The sequence below is a fragment of the Chiloscyllium punctatum genome, chromosome 19 (assembly GCF_047496795.1).
Source record: "Chiloscyllium punctatum isolate Juve2018m chromosome 19, sChiPun1.3, whole genome shotgun sequence".
In the NCBI taxonomy this organism is placed as follows: domain Eukaryota; kingdom Metazoa; phylum Chordata; class Chondrichthyes; order Orectolobiformes; family Hemiscylliidae; genus Chiloscyllium; species Chiloscyllium punctatum.
In genome coordinates, this window is record NC_092757.1 from 84,302,360 (window position 1) to 84,323,782 (window position 21,423).

The following is a 21,423-nucleotide window of genomic DNA, read 5'->3' on the forward strand; positions in this document are numbered from 1 at the left end:
CTGAAGACTATACTTGGGTTTGAAATTGATTTTGCCATAAATTTGAGGGAATTTATCGGACCAGTATTGTAGAGTGGGGAGGTAAAAGATAAGTTTAAGAGCAAAGAGTTGTATATAGCTGTTGGGTTTAATATTCTCTGTTGGACTTAAAGAATAAGACTGTTAATTTTTACTGTAGATTGGGATAGTTACTCTGGGATAGTTCTTTGCCTGTCAGGTTTAAATTAGCAGAGGGGTTTACCCCATGTCGTAACTGTTTGTGAGGGGCCCAAGGGGAGAAGACAGGAGAATAGAGTTGTGAAACATATCAGTCATGATCAAATGGTGGAGCAGACTCACTGGCCAAATGCCCTAATTCTGCTCATATGTCTTGTGGTCTTTGGTCTATTTTCAATTCAAACCTGCATTTCTGTGAAAATGCTGTGTGCAGAAGCTTGTTGTTCTGTAATAAAGTGAGGCAAGTGAGTCATCCCCAGCAACTCTTCTTCATGAAACATTCATTTGGAAAGCAGTAGAGTTCTGCCTGTGGGTTGTTTTGTTCCACAGATGTGGGTGAGTACTTGGGGGAAGAAAAGAATAACTAAGACTGACTGGGAAAATTTAGTCGTAGTTTTGACAGTGTTGTCATAAATAACTTGAGAGCTGTAATTTTTTAAAATCTTCAAATCATGCCTTCCATGACTGCTTGGTAAAGTATACTTTACAACCTCAGAATTGTGACACTTCAACTATATTATTCACCTTTGTTTTTTATGTGAAGGAAATTGTGCAATTGATTCCTCATTGAGATTTTTGTTACAGATGTCTAAACAATTGAGAATTAAAACAAACCTGTTAGCATTTTGAAATTTTCATTCAAGTTCAGTCAGGTCTCAGATGAGAAATCAAGGTGCTCATCTGCCATTCTGACAGTTACTTGCTGTGCTTTTTTAACAAATTAAACTTCAAGGAGTGCACATCCAGGGTGACTCACCCTTGGTCATCCTAAGGATTTGAGGACCCTTGCTTTGTCAGTCCACCATTTAAAGTTTAAAAAAAAAGTGCCCTTTACATGTACTCTACTTCATGTTTTAAACTGTACCTTCAGCAAGAAAGGGTACTTTGTTATTGTAACTGTTAACAGAATGACTAAACATTAGAGAAAGCAGCATGCTGAATCATTGGTGGTTTTTCTTACATAACCATGACAAACATGAACGTATGATCTTCAGTTCCTGTGAAACTGCTTCTACTAAAGAATAATTTTCTGTGATTTGTTGGAGTGTTGCAGTTTCTGACGTGATCTTAGCCAGCAAAACTGAACCTGTAAGAAAATGAATTTTGGTATTTTATTACTGCTACTTTCAACTTTGAAAGCAGTTGTAATGTTGGACTCATGACTCTAACTTTTTTAAAAGACAGCTTTTACTGGAGCGCATTTGCAACTGAAGGTGAGATTTTGTTGTTGATTTCTAACTGAAAAATTATCTTAAATACAATTGGCATGATTATTCCCACAAATGAAATTTAATATCTCAAGCAATTCAGGAAAAAGAAGCCAACAGTCTTATTACTTTTTCTTCCATCCCAGCTCAATTGTGTCTTGCATTTCTTCCTTCAAGCACCTTGCAGCCAAGTTTACCCTGCTGATCGTAAAGGATATTCTGTAGCTCAGCCTTTTTGTTTTGTTGCAATTTATCTTTTCTTGTAATGCAATTTAGTCTTCCAGTGGAGCTGGTTCAAGGCTAAAGAAAGGTAGGTTTGTAAATTATTTTCAGTCACCCTTTTTGATTATTTTACTCCTTGCTGATCTTTGTACAGAAGTTGTTCTTGGATAACTTGAAGAAGGCACTGGCTGGTCATGGTGGTAGTCGGCAGCTAACGGAAAGTGCTGCTATAGCCTGTGTTAAACTTTGCAAGGCCTCTACGTACATCAGCTGGGAGGACAACTCTGTCATCTGCTTTCAGGTTCAGTCCATGGTTGTAGATCTAAAGGTATGGATTTTCTGCTGTGTCTTAATTTGTTGAAGGATCGCCAATAAATGAATTGAGGATCAGATGATAGCAAGCATGAGATTAAATGTCTGTAAATTATTTGGGACAGGGGAAACTGAAGGAGACAGACAACTGTTTCTTAAATAAGCTTTACCAAGATTTGTTAGTGTAGGTCATTTGTGCATGAGTGTGCTGCATCATTAAGGTGAATGGTGTAGGTTCTTGCTCACAAGTTGCTGATATTTGCTTATTTGGGCAATTTTAAAATCTAAGATTCATGTTCTTGTTAGTAATTCCAAGAAATTAGGTAGAGGCAAACATTTAACCCTTGTGGATAACAGAATACCCCTAATTCTTGACTGGAGATTGATACATTATCCAACTGGGTTGAAGAGAAAGAGAGGAAAACAACTTGGATTTTAGTGTGGCTCACCTGTTCTGTATTATTGGCATGAGTTGAGCAAAACATTTATTGAAGGCAGTTATTACCTTCTTGCCTGCTTTCCTTAAATCAAGTACTCTGATGTGAAAACCAGAAACCAGGAGCTATTATAGTTGGAGATTAATGAGTATTGTCACCTCTGTTCGCACAGGTGATATCACAGTGGATTCGTTGTTCAGCAAGGAGTCAGAGTGCACAATGCAGGTTGAAAGTATAGCTGTTTTCTCACATAGGATGAATTATTGATCTTCTGTACTTTGCAAGGTTTACCAGAACGTTAGTGATGAGTTCACAGGGTCTGAGGCTTAGATATGCTTAGATGTGCTAAGAGAGAACACATCTTCGTAATTCTCATTCCCTCCCACTCATCCAAACAATATTTCAAGACCGTGTGGTAAACCTATCCAACAAGTTTCCATGTTGCTTACATGTCCTCATGTAAGGCGAGAACAAACTGCTTAAATTTGACAAGATACTCACTGCAGACTGATTTTAATAGAGTCAATATCAAAAAAGACAATCTACCATTCTCACCGAAGGCAGACAAGGGGCTTGTTTTTCATTCTGTGAATGCCACCCTGATTGCTGGGAACTGCCTTTAAACAAATTGAGTGTTTTTACTAAACACCCTTGTGCCTTTTTTTTTAAAATTGAGAAGACACTGACATCTATTTATGACTTCCTGGACTTTCTAACGTGGCCTGCATGTTCCTTTCTGTCCTCTGTCCTCCATCCCCCACCCCAAAAAAATCACCCTGCCCCACTTCATGCATTTAATTTCTCTGTGACAATTGTCCTTTTTTGTTTAATAGTGGGATAAGTGGATACAAACATGATTTATGATTTTCAACTTGATGACAAAATGGAAATCTTAAATTAGTTTAACCTGTGAAATGTTAAAGACATCAGAACTAGAGCAACTAGGCAATGAAGTGACGTGAGACAGCCACACGTTTAATACTGGATACATTGCCTTTTTTAAGACAAGACTGACCTAAGTGGTTATGTCATGCAGGGCAGCAGATGGGCAGGTCAGTGTTGAAGATACAGACAGCGATGCCTTTCAATACATTAAAGCCTAGGTTAAAGCCAAAACATCATACTTGTCTTAAATTCCAAAAGTACAAGCAAGTCCAAATGTATAAATTCAAACAGCGCACACTGTCTAAAGGATAGGGATAGCATTAAAATGAGCGAATGCTACTGCAATGTTTCCTTTCTACTTTTATATTTTGATTGAACTGGGAACTTTCAAAGTGATCCAAAAAACAATATCCACGAACTTCATCTGATCATTGCATTAGATTATCACATCTGTAATTCTTTGTTTCGGTAATTGCTTTGGTCTGTTTTTATTTCATAGGCCCTGTTGTTTAATCCTAGCAAGCCTTTCTCCAGAGGTGCTGGCAGCCAGAGTGCAGATGTAGATCTCATGATAGACTGTTTTGTTTCCTGTTTTCGCATCAACCCTCACAATAATAATCACTTCAAGGTATCTAACTAAACTTTCTTTCTGCTTTGGAAAAGTTCAATGCAAATTTCTTGATATCTGAGGGGATCATATTTTAGAATATGGTTTGGAATTGAAACTAGTTACAATAATATTCATATAAAGGTTCCCTGGAAAAAGGTAACTTGATATCGCTGGTACAAATGAATCTGTAGAGGAGTTAGGATGGGAAAAGGTCAACATGAAGAATCCGCTGGACTCCATTTATTCATGATGGAACCAACTAATTATGCTGCTGTCCCTTGACCTCATGCATGCATTAATGGTTTGGTCAATATAGGGCTGTCAGCTTGGCTATGTAGGTGAAATTTTGAACTGCTTCTTAATGGAGAATTATAGAAGAATAATCAATACTCATGTACAAGGATTGGGAACAAGAATTGACTGTTCAGCTCCTCATAACTCCTCTTTTATTCAGTTGGGAACTGGAAAAATAAATGGAAATCGATGCATTCTGACACTTTGACAAATGATTCAGATGTCAGTTGCTTGGTAAGAAAGAAAAACTGAGAACTTGGGGGAAAAAACACTTTTTGTTATGGGGGTTATGGGAACTGCTACTAACATTGTTGATTGTTTGCTTGTTGCTGTGGGAAGGTGACGGCCTGTCCTCTAACGATTGTTCAGCTGGTGAGAGATTGCAGCTTGGAGTTTCCACAGCCAGCTTCCCTGGTGTTAGGTTGTAAATGACTGCACTGATTGCCACCATTTGTCAAGCTTATGTAGGAGTTTCAATTGGCAACCTTGTGTATTAATGGCAGTTGACTACTGGCCCACAGCATCTCTGTAAAGGTTTTTCACTTTAGTTTTCTGTTGGGGAGCTTCATAATTGCAGCTGACTGAAATGAGCCTATTCAGAGAGTAAAATCAGTACAATGCAGTAGCATACATGCTAGGCCACAAAAAATTACCAGGGATTATGCAAAATGATTATATTACACAAGGAAGAAGAATAATCCATTCTGGAACTGGAATAATTGTCATATTGTGAAGCCAAGGTACTTGACTAGATGATCAATTTAATGATGGCTACTCACTAAACATTGGGCATGGCTTTTTTTTGAAAAGTGATGTTGGATCTTTTATGTTCATTACTGTCCTGAAATGTTAGGTCTTTGGAGGTAAGTGTTGATTCTCAGGCTTGAGTGCTACTATTGAACCAAGAGTAACATAACTGGGGGAAATGGAGTTTTAATTGCACAACATTTCTGTCCAATAAAGGATTTAAAAGAGCGAACAGTGCTGTGAACAAAGAATATGAAATATAACCTGTTCTATTTAAATGTCTGATTTAAAAAGTACCTTTTAAAATTATTCTTGGGATGAGATTGTTACTAGCTATGCTACATTGTGTTATCCTGCTACAACAAGGTGGTGCTTTTCCATGATTTTATTTCGCATGTGACACTTCAGATAATACTAAGAGCCAATAAAGAAGTGTGCTGAACACAAGCTTGGTGGGAGGCTGCTTTCTGAAATCTTGAACAATCTGGCAAAGGTATAGCGCTGTTTTGGATTTCACCTTTATGCTAAGGTCAGTTTCTTTGTTTTGTGACAGATCTGTTTGGCTTCCTCCTCCCCTCCAACCTTTCATTATGTGTTGGTTAATTCACTGCACAGAATTATTACAAATGTAAGTATTCCTTAATTCTTTTCAGCTGGATAATTAGATTAAATTAGATTACTTGATTAGTGTGGAAACAGGCCCTTCAAGTCCACACCGATCCTCCTGAAGAGTAACCCACCCAGACCCATTCCCCTACATTTACCCCTTCACCTAACACTACAGGCAATTTAGCATGGCCAATTCACCTGACCTGCACATCTTTGGACTGTGGGAGGAAACCGGAGCACCCGGAGGAAACCCATGCAGACACGGGGAGAATGTGCAAACTCCACACAGTCAGTCGCCCGAGGTGGGAATTGAATGCAGGTCCCTGACGCTGTGAGGCAGCAGTGCTAACCACTGTGCCACCGTGCTGCCCTGTAGATTTGAATGGTTTATGCTGATGTAATTTACAAGTTTCTAAATTCTCTCTTGGTACTCTGTGGTAAAAGCATGATGTGAATAATGTTAATTGTGGCTTTGATTAAACAATGATCAATTCACTTTAAATTTGCATATATTTTGAAGATTTCTGGCATTGACATTGAGTTGGATACATTTTAAAATGGGAATGTTGGGTGCTGCTCTGTCAGCGCACCATTCTTTTAATTTGCACAGAATAAAAGGCCTTCCATTTCTCTTCACTTGGAAATTGGTAGTAATATTGGGGCAACCTCCAGAGTAATCTGCTAGTCTTTTGGCTAATCTTGTTAATTCAGTGCCTGGGACCAATTTTGGTTGAAAAAAGCTTGAGTGCTGATGATTTGAAATTCAAATGCAAGTGATGGAGACACACAGATGATTAAGCAACCATGAAGAGAAAAGAAGGGTTCACATATTTACAAACTTACCAAGATTGATGTTTTCTTATTTCTGGTGTTGAAAGCTGAGGTATCCTAAATTGTTGCTCAGCAGAAGTCAGTTTACCCTGCATGGAGTCTCAACTTGAGAATACCATGGACCCAGTTTCTACATTAAGCCTTCAGTGAAGTTGTTCTATTGTGAGATTCTTATAGTCCAAAGGTTAACAAGTATCCCTGGTCCAAATGGATTAGAAATGAGATTCAGATGTTGCCAAAGAAATATTTGCTGACCATAAAAAGGTAAACAAGCAATGTCTTCATAAGCAAGCAGCTTTGAAGGAATCATTCATTATTTCTCAGGACATGATCATAATTTGAATAATTTAACTATTTTTCTAAGATTGTTTCCTTGACCTCTGCAGTTTCTTTTAAACAGAAGTGTAAGTATTTAATGAAACTGGCCACTTGTTATATTTGAAAATAACTGATCAAAGAACCAAGTTTTATCTTGCATATCTTTCTCTATTGAGAGCACGATTGAATGTTAATTAAAAGTTGCTTTGTTTAAAGATTAATTTTAATGTTTAGCATACAGTTTGCTTTATTTCCTTTAGTTCGTTAGAGTTATATGAAAACTTCAAATAATCAAGAACAGAATATTGTTGAAGTGAAAATGATACTGGTGACAAACCTAGAGCATTTGAGGTGCTCAAACAAACATAGTAGAGTTGGGTTCTGAGTGAAGAGTGCATCAGCTGATGCTCTTTTCCAGCAGATGCTGTGGAGGAAGTAATGAGAATTTGAGAATTTCAGAGAAGTGCTCGGCTATGGATGCTGGAAATGTGGAATCAAAGCACACAACACTGCTGCTCAGCAGCTAAGGCAGCAAGTCTAAAGAGAACGTTAAAATTTCAGGCTCATGATTTTGCATCAGGATAGTAAAAGATTGTTGCATAATTAATTAGCAGCAGTAGCAATTGGGCAGTTATTTTGTCCAAGATTGCCTCTCCTGGGAGAGACCAGAGTTCCAGTTTGTTATTAGACTGCGTGAGAGGAGTTGATTAGGAAGGAGAGATTTCTGAAGAAAGCTAATTGACCTGTGACACTCTTGCACCTCCTAGTGGTTGACTCAAGAGCGACATTGATTATGACTTGAGGCAAGGCAGACTTGAATAGAGGAGAAAATCTGCAGATGTACGTTACGTTAGAAAAAGAGAGCTGAGGAAAGAACTAATTTTTTTTCATTAATGCGAGACTGAGGGGAAACATACAAAAATGCTTGCATTTGAAGTTTGAATCCTGTAAATGATTTTTAATGATTTAGGGAAGAGCAAACAATATGGGCATAAATATTTTCCTTTAACTACAGAAGCTAGTGCAAGCCCGTAGCGTTTTGTCGTGAAATATTTTTGACTCCACAGTCAGTAATATTATGCTTTTGCCTGAAACATGTGACAAATAAATAGCCAGTGGCTGAGATAGTCATGAGCTATGATTTTTAAAAGTAACTATGTTGTATTTTCAGGGATGTCTGAAGTTAACAAAAGACTGAAGCTTTCTTGAAATCGTGGCAGTTTTACAGTTGTGGCTTATTTGATTTGCTGCCTTTCTGGTTCTCCTGTGGTTTCTGAATTAGGATAATTTAAGCCTGGAAGCACTTTTCATCTATCAGCACTGCTTGAATACAGCTTGATTGCTTCCTGTCGCTGAATAAACAAATAGTCAATTCACATTTCCTGTACTGGTTTCCTCCTCCTCCATCTCCCCCCACAAAATCTACTTCTGTCTAAGAGAAGATTAGTCACTAGCCTTGCAGTACTGTTAGAGATGCATTTGAACATGAAAGGCCTAGTCTTAACTACTTGTATTACTTTGCAAACCAGTGTCATTTGACAGGAAACTCAATATAAAAAAGCAGTTGCACCATCTTGGTCAGTTAGAAACTGCTGAGGGAATGATTGGTGCACATCAATGGTGTTCAATCATGGCAACCCACTTCAGAAAAAGGAACTTAAAATTGTAGCTTCTTTTGTGAAGATGTTAAAATCATCATAAATTTTGGAAGCAAATTGGGACTAAATTTGGTCAATGACTTCCATTCAACTTCTAGGATCTGTTGAAAAAGCTGAGGCCTGAGGCTTATGTTCTTTGGACATGATATCGTTATTAACAGCATTGGTAGGTGCTGTATGTACAAAGTTAGTTGGAGTTCTGGTCTTTCACCACTAGGAACTAAACTTTAACAAGGCCTGAACTAATATTGATTTTGTAAATTCTGTAATAATCTGCACACAGTTCTATTTGGGAGCAAGTTCACAGCACGGGGCGGGGGGGGGGGGGGAAAGAGTGAAATATTCTTGTACATGTATCAAAGACCTGCAAGGAAACTATAATTTTCAAGGTTGTATAGGTGCAAAAACTCTTGCATGCCCTTCTGTAGAGTAAAGGAATGGTGCATTAACAGTTTAAATTATGAAGATTTCAGTCAAAATATGAGAGGTGGTCATTCAATTGTACTGTGATAAACTGTCTAAATTTGTTCTCTTGTTTCCTTGCTCTTCACCTACATCCTCCAAAATCTGCCTCCATTCGTTTACACCTTCAGTCTGCAGTGGATTGGTGGCCTAAGATCGATGCTGTGTACTGTTACTCAGGAGAACTTAGAGGCATGTTAGCGGAAACTTTGAATCGGGTGATGCAGAGCTGCAGCACACATGCTCCCTTGCGTATGACGTCGGTATGCCCCTTTAGCAGTTTCTTATTATTTGAATGTTTCCATCATGCCATTCCTGCAGTTTTTCCATAACTGTTTGTCTGGGAGATAGTTTGTAGCACAATTTTTTTTTTTTGAACCATGCATCCCTAAATAAAAAATAAATCTGTGATTTTGCAACAGTTAGAATATATCACAGTCCAAATACTTAACCAATTCAGTGGGATACAAGTCATCGTTGGATTTCTATTCTTAGTCTGGAGAGTAAACATTGAGCAATTCTTTTCAGTGTAGTAAAGGTAGAGTTTTTGGTTTGGTAAAGAATTACATTTTTACTGTAGTGAAATGTAGAAATTTGTGGATATTTTTGATCCTGCTCTGTTTGGAAAGGAGTAGTTCTTTTGAGAGAACAAGTAGGAACGTTTTTAGTTGAGCTTTTGCAGGATACTTTTCAGTAGTGGATAGACAAATATAAATACTTGCCATGTACTGGCACAGTTAGTTCTTTTTAGTATGGAAACTTGAAATTAGCTTAGAACAAAAGATTAAACGTGTTAAGTCGACAAGAGAAGAAACTTTGTTGAGGTGAAATGAGAGGGATTTTGCTATATAGCTGTTTGTATTAGGAATTAAGAATTATGCATTTTGCCACCATGTGCATACTAGGAAATGTTTCATAGCATAACCTTTAACACAAACTGGAAGCCCGAGATGTTTTACTAGAATATGGGCAAGACTTCGGTTTCATTATGTACTGTAGGTACAATTTTTTTAGTAGCCTCCGTGAGAGAAAAATGTTCATATTACAATCATAAAGTATGATTACCTTTTCAAATAGTATTACGTGGTCTTGATTCCAAGATTTTGCTTTCTTTGTAGCCTATGTCCTTCCCACCTGAGATGTCAGGTGCCATAGTCCCAGATCCTCAACAACAATTGCAAATCCAGCTGTTGAGCAAGCAAATAGTAAAAAGTCATGACATGTCCTTGCAGTCAGCTGTACAGTATATGGATACATTTCTGTTGTTTCTTGTGACTGTTAATCTTAGCCAGATGAGGGAAGGTGACGGATGAAGATATGTGCCTTAGAGATTTTGACGTCTCAACTGAGGAGCAAAATATTTTGATCAGACCAGTGCTGCTTTCTGAACCAGTGGGAACATAATGGAAGCCATACATTTAGATCATTAACGCTTCATTTTTACCTTAATTCATTTATTTATCTTTTCACTAGTATTTATTGTTCTGATACTTGGCTTAATTCCTTAGCTGGAAGATTAGGAAAAGTAATTGCCAAAAGAAGCAGTTGGACAATCAACTTTTGACCCTATTCTACAGAGTGATAGCATAGATGTTTGATGTTTATTGTTTTTTACACTGGATACTTGCTGTGTATGTGTTTGTTTTATACTGTAGTCTGTTTTGCACATTGGTGTTGAATTGACACTACACAACTGGACGGACCAGGTAAATCTTTGTACTTGTCTATCACTGGTATTTTAGATTTCTAATGATTGAAGTGCTAAGGGGATGATGCTTGTTACATTATATCGAGAAAAGGTGATTTATTTTCTTAAGTGGATGTAAAGGAGTATTGCAGGTCGGGAATCCAGAACTAAATTTGTGTAGCTTTGCCTTTTGAACCTTTAGTTTGCTGTTTCATTGAACATGATTAACTTGGACCCTAATATTACTTTATTTCTGTCCATACATAGCAATTAGATGAGTATTGTGGTTGCAAAGCTTTTCCCAAGAATCTAAAGCTGAGTATGTTGACTGTTGGTGAATTGGAGCCTATTGACCAAAACTACTGGCAGCTTATTGGGAGGGGGTGGGGGAAGTATATCAGTTGTAAAACATGTTGCAAAGCCTTTCATTCCATGACTCATTTGTTAATGTATATTTAGTATCACCTGTTCGGATAGGTAGCAGCTGTTTAACATGGCTAATCTGACATTGATTGGTGGTGCTTTGTCTTCTGCTTTATTTTCTGTGCTTATTGGCTGCTGTCGCTCACATGATCAGATGCCAACCAGTCACTGTTTTGCATGGCAGTGGGCTTCTGTTGCTGTAAGTATGATTCATAGTAACTATCACAGAAAAGCAATTAGACCACTGCCTTTTCTGTGCTTAGTTACATTAGTAAACACTACATAATCCATCTAGGTCTGACTATGTAGCATGCATCCACCTTCTCAAATAAGATCTTAACTGTTGGAAAAAGATCAGATTAAGTTTTAAACAGCACCTTTTCTGCCATGCATTTACTAATGTTTCATTGCTTTATAATTGCCTTTCAGATCTGTGTACTGGTTATAATATGTGTATGTATTTGCAGGCTAATCTTGTTAACATATGAGTCAGATATTAGTGCATTCAAATCCAGAGCAGTATTTTAATTTGTATTATCAGATGAATTGTGAGAAATAGATTACTGATTTTCATGATTCCTCTTTTTGAAAATAATTTATTTCAGAGCCTTACATTCAAGGAAAAAATGACCAGCCTTAAATTTAAAGAAAAACCAACAGACTCAGAAACCCGAAGTTATAAATTTTTATTGTTGGCAATTGTGAAATTAATTCATGGAGACCCAAAGCTTATGTTACATGTAAGTATTGGAGTGGGACGCAAGATTCAAAACTTGGATGGAGTATTCATGTGACCAACTAGTGCTATTTATTTGTGATCAATTCATCAGAAATTGAAGATTTTAAAAATGTGAAAGTTATTATGAATTGTGTTTTTTATTCTTAGGATGATAACTTTGTTTCCTCGTGGATGCTAATGTGTCACTTCTGTAACTCCCAATTCTTAAGCCTTACTATGACTATCCAGTTGAGCACTGTTTTGAATTGCTAGGTTCCAAAAATTATTTCATGTGTGATGAATAGAATTCTAATCTGTTGAATTGGTATGAATGCTAAAAAAAAATGAAAGTTTTGACGTTAACAAGACAACAAATGATTTTTAGTACCAGTTGAATTGCTACTGTCTTCTATATGAAGATATTTGACAATCCTATGCATTAGTACAAACCTGACTTGGTGTTGAGGAAGCGCGAAGATTCAGGGAAACTTGAATCAACTCCCCAACTGAGGATTATCAGAATTGAAAAACATTAGGCCAAGGGCTCTTGAATTAAGGCATCAAAGTCATGATTTCTCTGTAGACCAATCAATGCTCCTGTCAGGTGTGTGCTGATGCATTGAATTAGCAAAAATGTAATCTTACAACTGTGTAGTTGAGCTAATGATATGTAAGGCTCTTTTGAGATTCAGTTGTACAACTGGAATAAGGAATATTGCTGTTAGAAATCCTTAGCATCACTAGTCACTGAGTCTGTTCAGCCTGAATGTGAAACTTGCTATGATATTAATTGTAAAGAATTTGTGATTTGAAGCACTAAACTCTGCAGCACAATCAGACTGGGGAAGCTGAAAATGGCTGTTATGTTAGATGGGATGATACCCACTGCACCCGTTTCAACTGAACGAAGTTAATGAGAGCCATTCTCTGTTGCATTTCTTAGGGTAATGCCTTGATCAATTAAAGTTGTCATGCTTGGTTTAAAACTTGAAGAAAACTCCGTAATTAACTGTCAGTCATAATTAACTGGTACACTCTTCATGATATCACCTTGACCAATTGGTCCACTTGCCAATCAGCACTGTCAGTTTTGAACAGTATTAGTATTGTTTTTCCTTTGCTTTGATGTTTCCTGTGAATTGTTTTGAAGGCAAGATGAAAACCTTGGACAAAATGTCTATTTTTAAGGCCATATTCAAGGCTGTATTACCTCAAATTCATTAGAGGCAGAGTCCGACAGCATGGAGACATGGCCTTGGGCCCAAACTGCTCCATGCTGACCAAAATGTCCATTCACACTAATCCCATTTCCTTGCACTTGGCCCATATCCTCCAAACCTTTCCTATCCATGTATTTGTCCAAATGCCTTTTAAATATTGTTAATGTACCTGCCTCAATCACTTCAGCTGCCAGCTCATTCCATATGTGTACCACTCTGTGTCAAAAGGTTGCCTCTCAGGTCCCCTTTTATTTTCCCTCTAGCCTGAAACTGATGCCCTCTCGTCCTTGGTTCCCCAACCCTCGGAAAAAGACTGAGTGCATCCACCCTATCCAACCTCACGATCTTTTACACTTCTGCAAAATCCTCTACTCAGTTTCTTAGCTTGTCCAACCTATAACTCAGCTATAACTCAGACCCCTAAGTCTGGCAACATCCTTGTAAATTTCTTCTGCACTCTTTCCAGTTTAATAGCATCCTTCTAGCAAGGTGACCAGAACTGAACACAATACTCAACTTGGTGCACGTTGCCACAATTATGTCCTCCCTCCAGCCCATGGCGGATATTCGTTCTCCTCCTGCATAAGGAACCCCAATTTGAAGATTCTTATCTTTATCACTCTTCAGTCTTGCCTGCCCATACCTCCATCCCATCCTGCCCATCTCCAGCCTCTCAGATATCCATGCTCTCCCAGTCTGGTCACTTTGGTTTTGCCCAAGAGTCGTTGCACCCCCATTGGCAACTATTCTTTCAGCTATCTGGGTTCTGGGATTCTCTCTCAGTCTCTCCTCACTCCTCCTGTAGGATGTTCCCTCAAAATCCTGTTTTCATAAACATTTAATTAATATCTCTTAGAATCATAGAATCTCAATGGGATGGAAGCAGGTTATTTGGTCCATAAAGACCACACCAACCCTCTGAAGAGCGTACCACCCAGGCCCAATCCCCTGCCCCATAGCTCTGCCCTTCCCATGCCTAACCCACCTAGAATGCACATCCCTGAACAACACAGGGCAATTTAGCAGGGCCCATCTACCTAACCTGCACATGTTTGGACCATGGGAGGAAACTGAAGCGCCTGGAGGAAACCCACGTAGACACAGGGAGAACGTGTTAACTCCACACAGTCAGTCCCTGAGGGTGGAATCGAACCCAGGTCCCTGGCGCTCTGAGGCAGCGCTGAGTTGAACACTGAGCTACTGTGCTGCCCCCGTATTTGATTGCTCTTTGAGGAAAAAAAAACAATGGCACATTAGCTCCTTAGTATTGTATAACTGACTCTGCAAAAGAAATCCTTGGGCCTCCTTGGAAGAGGATTTAAGTAAAGGAATATTAATGTCTTGCAGCAATTGCTCAAGGCTTGGTGAGATCACACCTTTATTGCTCAATTTACCTAAGAAAGGATATACTTTCCATAGATGGATTGCAAATAAGGCCACACTGGACACATTGTTGGGGTAATGGGATCTTCCTATGGGGAAAGATTCTGGAGAATGTGCCTACGTTTTCCAGCATTAAGAATGAACAGTGACCTAATTTGAAGCATGCAAACCTGACACAGGACTTGTAAGGGTAGATGTAGGAAGGATATTTTCTTTGCTTGGTGAGTCCAGAACCAGGGGATATAGTCTCTGAAAACTCAGTTGAGGGGTTTCTTCACTCTGAACGTGGTTAATTGTTGGAATTCTGTACTCCAGGCGGATCAGTTATTGAGGATGTTATGGTTGGAGATTAGTGATTTTCTAGATATTAGTAGTATCAGCTGATATGAGGATAGAGCAATGTGGAGACTAATTACACACTGAGTCAGCTGAGAAATCGAACATGTACATTCGTAAATTAATCTGAGCATGATGAGAGGAGCAGTTTTGCTGCCAATCATGATAGCTATGGATTTCAGTCTGGTATGCATGAAATGAAATTTGGGATTATCGAGGGAAGCACAGCTGAACAGATTTTTAGTCATGTTGGTAATGGTTATTTAGTTTAGAATACGAGTAGAAATTGATTGGAATTTCAGGTGACATGACACAGCAACCTATCAACGTGTTAGGTGACACTAGCTGAAAGATGTCTAAAATCGAATAGCAGCAATTTATATTAAATATGAACTAAGTCTGTTCTGTGAACTAAAAGAAATAATATTGCAATATTTACTTGATAACAATGCACAACTTGCAACTTAAACCCTTGGAAACTTTGTGCCACAGCTGAAGACAACATTATGAGCAAGTTATTTTTTATTATAAAGTTAAACACTTTGTACCAAATGACCTGTTCAGGAAAAAAGGTCATGGTCTTAGTCATATTTTAAGAATTAAATTTTATTTTCAAAAGGGCAAGAGGGCACCATGTGTAGTGCAGTGGTAATGTCATGCATTGAGCAATTCAAAACCTCAGGCCAGTGTTCTGGAAATATGGATTTGAATTCTATTTTGGCAGGTGGTGAAATTTGAATTCAGTTCAAAGAAAAACTGGAATAAAAAGTTAACCTAATGGTGACCATTGTTGTGAAAAGCTACCTGGTTTACAGGAAAGGAAATTTGCCGTTTTCCCTGGTCTGACCTATGTGTGACTCTGCAATACAGCTGAAACTGTTCTCTGGGCCAGCCCACATCCCATGAACGATTATTAAGAAAAAGTGGGAAATGTTTTAAACTGGACTTTTTTTTCCACTTTCTGCTTTCCAAAATGCTGTCTGTTGTTGCGCAGAATCCAGGGAAACTTGGACATGAAATTCAGAGCAGCACTGCTGAGTTAATAACTGGTTTGGTTCAACTGGTTCCACAGATGAGTATGCCTGAGATAGCACAGGAAGCCATGGAGGTAAGGACATTGATTTAAACATGTATTGGTGCAGTTCTTTTTCCAAAGACATATATGTTTTGCATTTGTTCCCTTTTGCATGTCTTTTCACTTAGTGCTGGCTTATTTTGTTTTAAAAGTTCTGGTGAGCATCAAAAATGTTACTGTCTTCACAGATGCCAATAAATTCACTATGCAATTCCATTAGTTAATGTCTTCCTTTGTGTTTTATAAATACCTTTTCACAGCCGCCTTTTTTAAAAAAATGACAATTAATCAGAATGACTAAAACATGCTCAGGAATGTTTACTTGAGGTTAACCTTACTGATAACCTAAGTCTTGAATCTAAAATGTTGATGATCAAATTGTTCTGTAATTGGAAACATCAGTGCATAGACCACTGAGAGATCCAAAAATTTGGTTGAAAGTTCTAGCCAGTAACAGGGCATGCATGAATTTGTTCTAAATGTTCTTTCTGTTCCTATTTTCAGGCCTTGTTAGTTCTTCACCAACCAGAAAACATAGAGTTATGGAATCCAGACGCACCAATAGAAACCTTCTGGGATATAAGGTGAGGATTATGGGCATGTTCTGTAACCTTCGGAAAGTTTATATTATAAACGTGTTGCTCTTGTACCCATTCTACATCATTATTGCATTTGGAATTTGGAAGGGTTTAGAGCCTTTCTGGATGTAAAATGTGTATAGTTCAAAATAAATCTGGCAATAACATTGAAATTATTTCAACAACGTTTCAGAGCATGAGTATCATAGGGGAGCTGCTCCCACAGCACATTGCAAACCCTGATTCCCTACAACCAAGATGGAAAAGGGCAGCAGATGCATGTGAAAAACACCAACTGCAAGATCCCCACAAAGCCACATACTTTCCTGACTTGAACCGATATCACATTTCTTAATTGTCACTTGGTCAGAATTCTAGAGCATTAATAGTGCTATTGATGTCCCACTCCCAGGACTGAAGTGCTTCACGAAGGCCTCCATGGTAATTGGGGGTGAGCAATAAATGCAATTTGAGCTGATTGCATTTCACATGGATATCTCACATGGATATCTTTTGTAAAAAAAGAGAGTCTCCATTTAATTGTTTTAACTGAGCACCATCCATCCCTAATAAATTAAACTGCATTTATTTCAATGCAAGAGTCCAACAGGGAAGGCAGATGAACTCAGGGCATGGTTAGGAGCATGGGACTGGGATATCATAGCAATTACAGAAACATGGCTCAGGGATGGGCAGGACTGGCAGCTTAATGTTCCAGGATGTAAATGCTACAGGAAGAATGGAAAGGGAGGCAAGAAAGGAGGGGGAGTGGTGGCTTTGATAAGGGATAGCATTACAGCTGTACTGAGAGAGGATATTCCCAGAAATACATCCAGGAAGGTTATTTGGGTGGAGTTGAGAAATAAGTAAGGGATGATCACCTTATTGGGAGTGTATTATAGACCCCCTAACAGTCTGAGAGAAATTGAGAAACAAACTTGTAAGGGGACATCAGCTATCTGTAAGAATAATAGGGTGGTTATGGTAGGGGATTTTAACTTTCCAAACATAGACTGGGACTGCCATAGTATTAAGGGGTTTAGATGGAGAGGAATTTGTTAAGTGTGTACAAGAACATTTTCTGATTCAGTATGTGGATGTACCTGTTAGAGAAGGGGCAAAATTTGACCTACTCTTGGGAAATAAAGTCGGGCAGGTGACTGAGGTAAAAACAATGACTGCAGATGCTGAAAATCAAATACTGGATTAGTGGTGCTGGAAGAGCACAGCAGTTCAGGCAGCATCCAACGAGCAGCGAAATCAACGTTTCGGGCAAAAGCCCTTCATCAGGAATAAAGGCAGTGAGCCTGCAGCATGGAGAGATAAGCTAGAGGAGGGTGGGGGTGGGGAGAGAGCAGCATAGAGTACAATGGGTGAGTGGGGGAGGAGATGAAGGTGATAGGTCAAAGAGAAGAGGGTGGAGTGGATAGGTGGAAAAGAAGATAGGCAGGTCGGACAAGTCAAGGAGACAGTAACTGAGCTGGAAGTTTGAAACTAGGAAGAGGTGGGGGAAGGGGAAATGAGGAAGCTGTTGAAGTCCACATTGATGCCCTGGGGTTGAAGTGTTCCGAGGCGGAAGATGAGGCGTTCTTCCTCCAGGTGTCTGGTGGTGAGGGAGCGGCAGTGAAGGAGGCCCAGGACCTCCATGTCCTCGGCGGAGGGGGAGTTGAAATGTTGGGCCACAGGGCGGTTTGGTTGATTGTTGCGGGTGTCTCGGAGATGTTCCCTAAAGCGCTCTGCTAGGAGGCGCCCAGTCTCCCCAATGTAGAGGAGACCACATCGGGAGCAACGGATACAATAAATGATATTGGTGGATGTGCAGGTGAAACTTTGATGGATGTGGAAGGCTCCTTTAGGGCCTTGGATAGAGGTGAGGGAGGAGGTGTGGGCACAGGTTTTACAGTTCCTGCGGTGGCAGGGGAAAGTGCCAGAATGGGAGGGTGGGTCGTAGCGGGGTGTGGACCTGACTAGGTAGTCACGGAGGGAACGGTCTTTGCGGAAGGCGGAAAGGGGTGGGGAGGGAAATATATCCCTGGTGGTGGGGTCTTTTTGGAGGTGGCGGAAATGTCGGCGGATGATTTGGTTGATGCGAAGGTTTGTAGGGTGGAAGGTGACTGAGGTGTCAGTTGGGGAGCACTTTGGGGTTAGTGATCATAATTCTATTAAAATAGTGATGGAAAAGGATAGACCAGATCTAAAAGTTGCAGTTCTAAATTGGAGAAGGGCAAATTTTGACAGTATTAGGCAAGAACTTTCAAAAGCTGATTGGGGGCAGATGTTCGCAGGGAAAGGGATGGCTGGAAAATGGAAAGCCTTCAGAAATGAGATAACGAAAATCCAGAGAAAGTATATTCCTGTTAGAGTGAAAGGAAAGGCTGGTAGGTATAGGGAATGCTGGATGACTAAAGAATTGAGGGTTTGGTTAAGAAAAAGAAGGACGCATATATCAGATATAGACAGGAGAGATCGAGTGAGTCCTTAGAGTATAAAAGCAGTGGGAGTATACTTGAGGGAAATGAGGATGACAAAAAGGGGACATGAAATAGCTTTGGTTAATAGAGTGAAGGAGAATCCAAAGGGTTTTTATAAATACATTAAGGTCAAAAAGGTAACTAAGGAGAGAATAGGCCCCCTCAAAGATCAGCAAGGCAGCTTTTGTATAGAGCCACAGAAAATGGGGGAGATACTAAATGAGTATTTTGCATTCACGTTTACTGTGGAAAAGGACATGAAAGATATAGAATGTAGGGAAATAGATGGTGACATCTTGAAAAATGTCCAGATTACAGAGGAGGAAGTGCTGGATGTTTTGAAATGCATAAAGGTGGATAAATTCCCAGGACCTGATCAGGTGTACCCAAGAGCTCTGTGGGAAGCTAGAGAAGTGATTGTTGGGCCTGTTGTTGAGATGTTTGTATCATCGATAATCACAGGTGAGATGTTGGAAGACTGGAGGTTGGCTGATGTGGTGCCACTGTTTAAGAAAGGTGGTAAGGACAAGCCAGGGAACTATAGACCAGTGAGCCTGACATTGGTGGTGGGAAGGAATCCTGAGGGACAGGATGTACATGTATTCGGAAAGGTAATGACTGATTAGGGATAGTCAACATGGTTTTGTGTGTGGGAAATCATGTCTCACAAAGGTTGATTGAGTTTTTTGAGGAAGTAACAAAGAAGATCGACGAGGGAAGAGCAGTGGATGTGATCTATATGGATTTCGACAAGATTCCCCATGGGATGACTGGCTAGCAAAGTTAGATTTCATGGAATGCAGGGAGAACTAGCCATCTGGACACAGAACTGTCTCAAAGGTAGAAGAAAGAAGGTGGTGGTCGAGGATTGTTTTCCAAACTGGAGGCCTGGAGCCAGTGGAGTGCCACAAAGATTGTTGCTGTGTCCACTACTTTTTGTCATTTATATAACTGATTTGGATGCAAGCATAAGACGCATAGTTAGTAAGTTTGCAGATGACACCAAAATTGGAGGTATCTTGGATAGTGAAGAAAGTTGCCTCAGATTCCACCAGGATTTTGATCAGATGGCCAGTGCGGTGAGAAGTGGCAGATGGAGTTTAATTCAGATAAATGCGAGGTGCTGCATTTTGGGAAAGCAAATCTTAGCAGGACTTATACACTTAATGGTAAGGTCCTGGGGAGTGTTGCTGAACAAAGAGACCTTGGAGTGCAGGTTCATAGCTCCTAGAAAGTGGAGTCGCAGGTAGGCAGGATAGTGAAGGCGGCGTTTGGTATCCTTTCCTTTATTGGTCAGAGTACTGAGTACAGGAGTTGGGAGCTCATGATGTGGCTGTACAGGACATTGGTTAGGCCACTGTTGGAATATTGCGTGCAGTTCTGGTCTCCTCCTTATCGGGAAGATGTTGTGAAACTCGAAAGGGTTCAGAAAAGATGTACAAGGATGTTGCCAGGGTTGGAGGATTTGAGCTGTAGGGAGAGGCTGAATAGTTTGGGGCTGTTTTCCCTGGAGTGCCAGAGGCTGAAGGGTGACCTTTATAGAGGTTTACAAAATTATGGGGAGAATGGATAGGATAAATAGACAAAGTCTCTCTTCCTTGGGGTTGGGGAGTCCAGAACTAGAGGGCATAGGTTTAGGGTGAGAGGGGAAAGATATAAAAGAGACCTAAGTGGCAACAGAGTGGAATGTGTATAGAATGAGCTGTCAGAGGAAGTGGTGGAGGCTGGTATATTTACAACATTTAAAAGGCATTTGGATGGGGAGATGAATAGGAAGGGTTTGGAGGGATATGGGCTGAATGCTGGCAGGTAGGACTAGATTGGGTTGGGCATATCTGGTCAGCATGGACGGGTTGGACCCAAGGGTCTGTTTCAATGCTGTATGTCCTATGACTCTAATTGTCCTGCTCTTTCAATTATATTTTGTTTTAGATGTGGAATGATAGGCATCTTATTTTCACATTTGACTCTACCTATATGTGGAGTGGATAAGAGGGTGCAGGTGCAGTTCTATGAGGAAGGAATTTCCAGGATTTTCACTTGACAACACAAAAAGAATGATGTGTAATTCCAAGTTGGGATAGTATGTGACTTGGGGAAATTATATATGGTGGTGTTTCAATGTGTCTGCTGTCCTTGTTCTTCTAGATGTTTTTAGATTACTTACAGTGTGGAAACAGGCCCTTCGGCTCAACAAGTCCACACCGACCCGCAGAAGCGGCAACCCACCCATACTCCTACATTTACCCCTTCACCTAACACTATGGGCAATTTAGCATGGCCAATTCACCTGACCGGCACATCTTTGGACTGTGGGAGGAAACCGGAGCACCCGGAGGAAACCCACGCAGACACTGGGAGAATGTATGGAGTTTGCACAATCAGTTGCCTAAGGTGGGAATTGAACCCGGGTCTCTGGCGCTGTGAGGCAGCAGTGCTAACCACTGTGCCCCGTGTTGTGGGTTTAGAAGATGATGACTGAGGGACCTTTGGTGAGTTGTTGCAATGTATCTTGTAGATAATGCACATCGCTGTCACTGTGTTGGTAGTGAAGGGATTTAATGTTGAAATTGCTTTGTCTTGGCTGTTGTCAGCCGTCATGTTGTTGGAGCTGCATCTGTCAAGGAAGTGGAGGATATTCTTTTGTAATGCTGACTTGAGCCTGTGTACAGGCAGGTGGTGAACTTGTAGTTGCAGAAGGAGGCAGTGAGGAAGGTATGGCC

The 21,423-nt window shown here is 39.9% G+C and overlaps 1 protein-coding gene across 1 annotated transcript in view; it reads left to right on the forward strand.

Moving 5' to 3' along the window:
• nf1a (neurofibromin 1a) overlaps window positions 1-21,423 on the forward strand; it is a 324,748-nt gene that overhangs the window by 74,854 nt on the left and 228,471 nt on the right. The window contains exons 9-15 of the mRNA XM_072589187.1: window positions 1,801-1,974; window positions 3,780-3,908; window positions 5,485-5,559; window positions 8,941-9,072; window positions 11,525-11,659; window positions 15,571-15,684; window positions 16,156-16,235. Coding sequence (XP_072445288.1) covers window positions 1,801-1,974; window positions 3,780-3,908; window positions 5,485-5,559; window positions 8,941-9,072; window positions 11,525-11,659; window positions 15,571-15,684; window positions 16,156-16,235 — 839 coding nt within the window. The remainder of the gene's footprint in view (window positions 1-1,800; window positions 1,975-3,779; window positions 3,909-5,484; window positions 5,560-8,940; window positions 9,073-11,524; window positions 11,660-15,570; window positions 15,685-16,155; window positions 16,236-21,423) is intronic.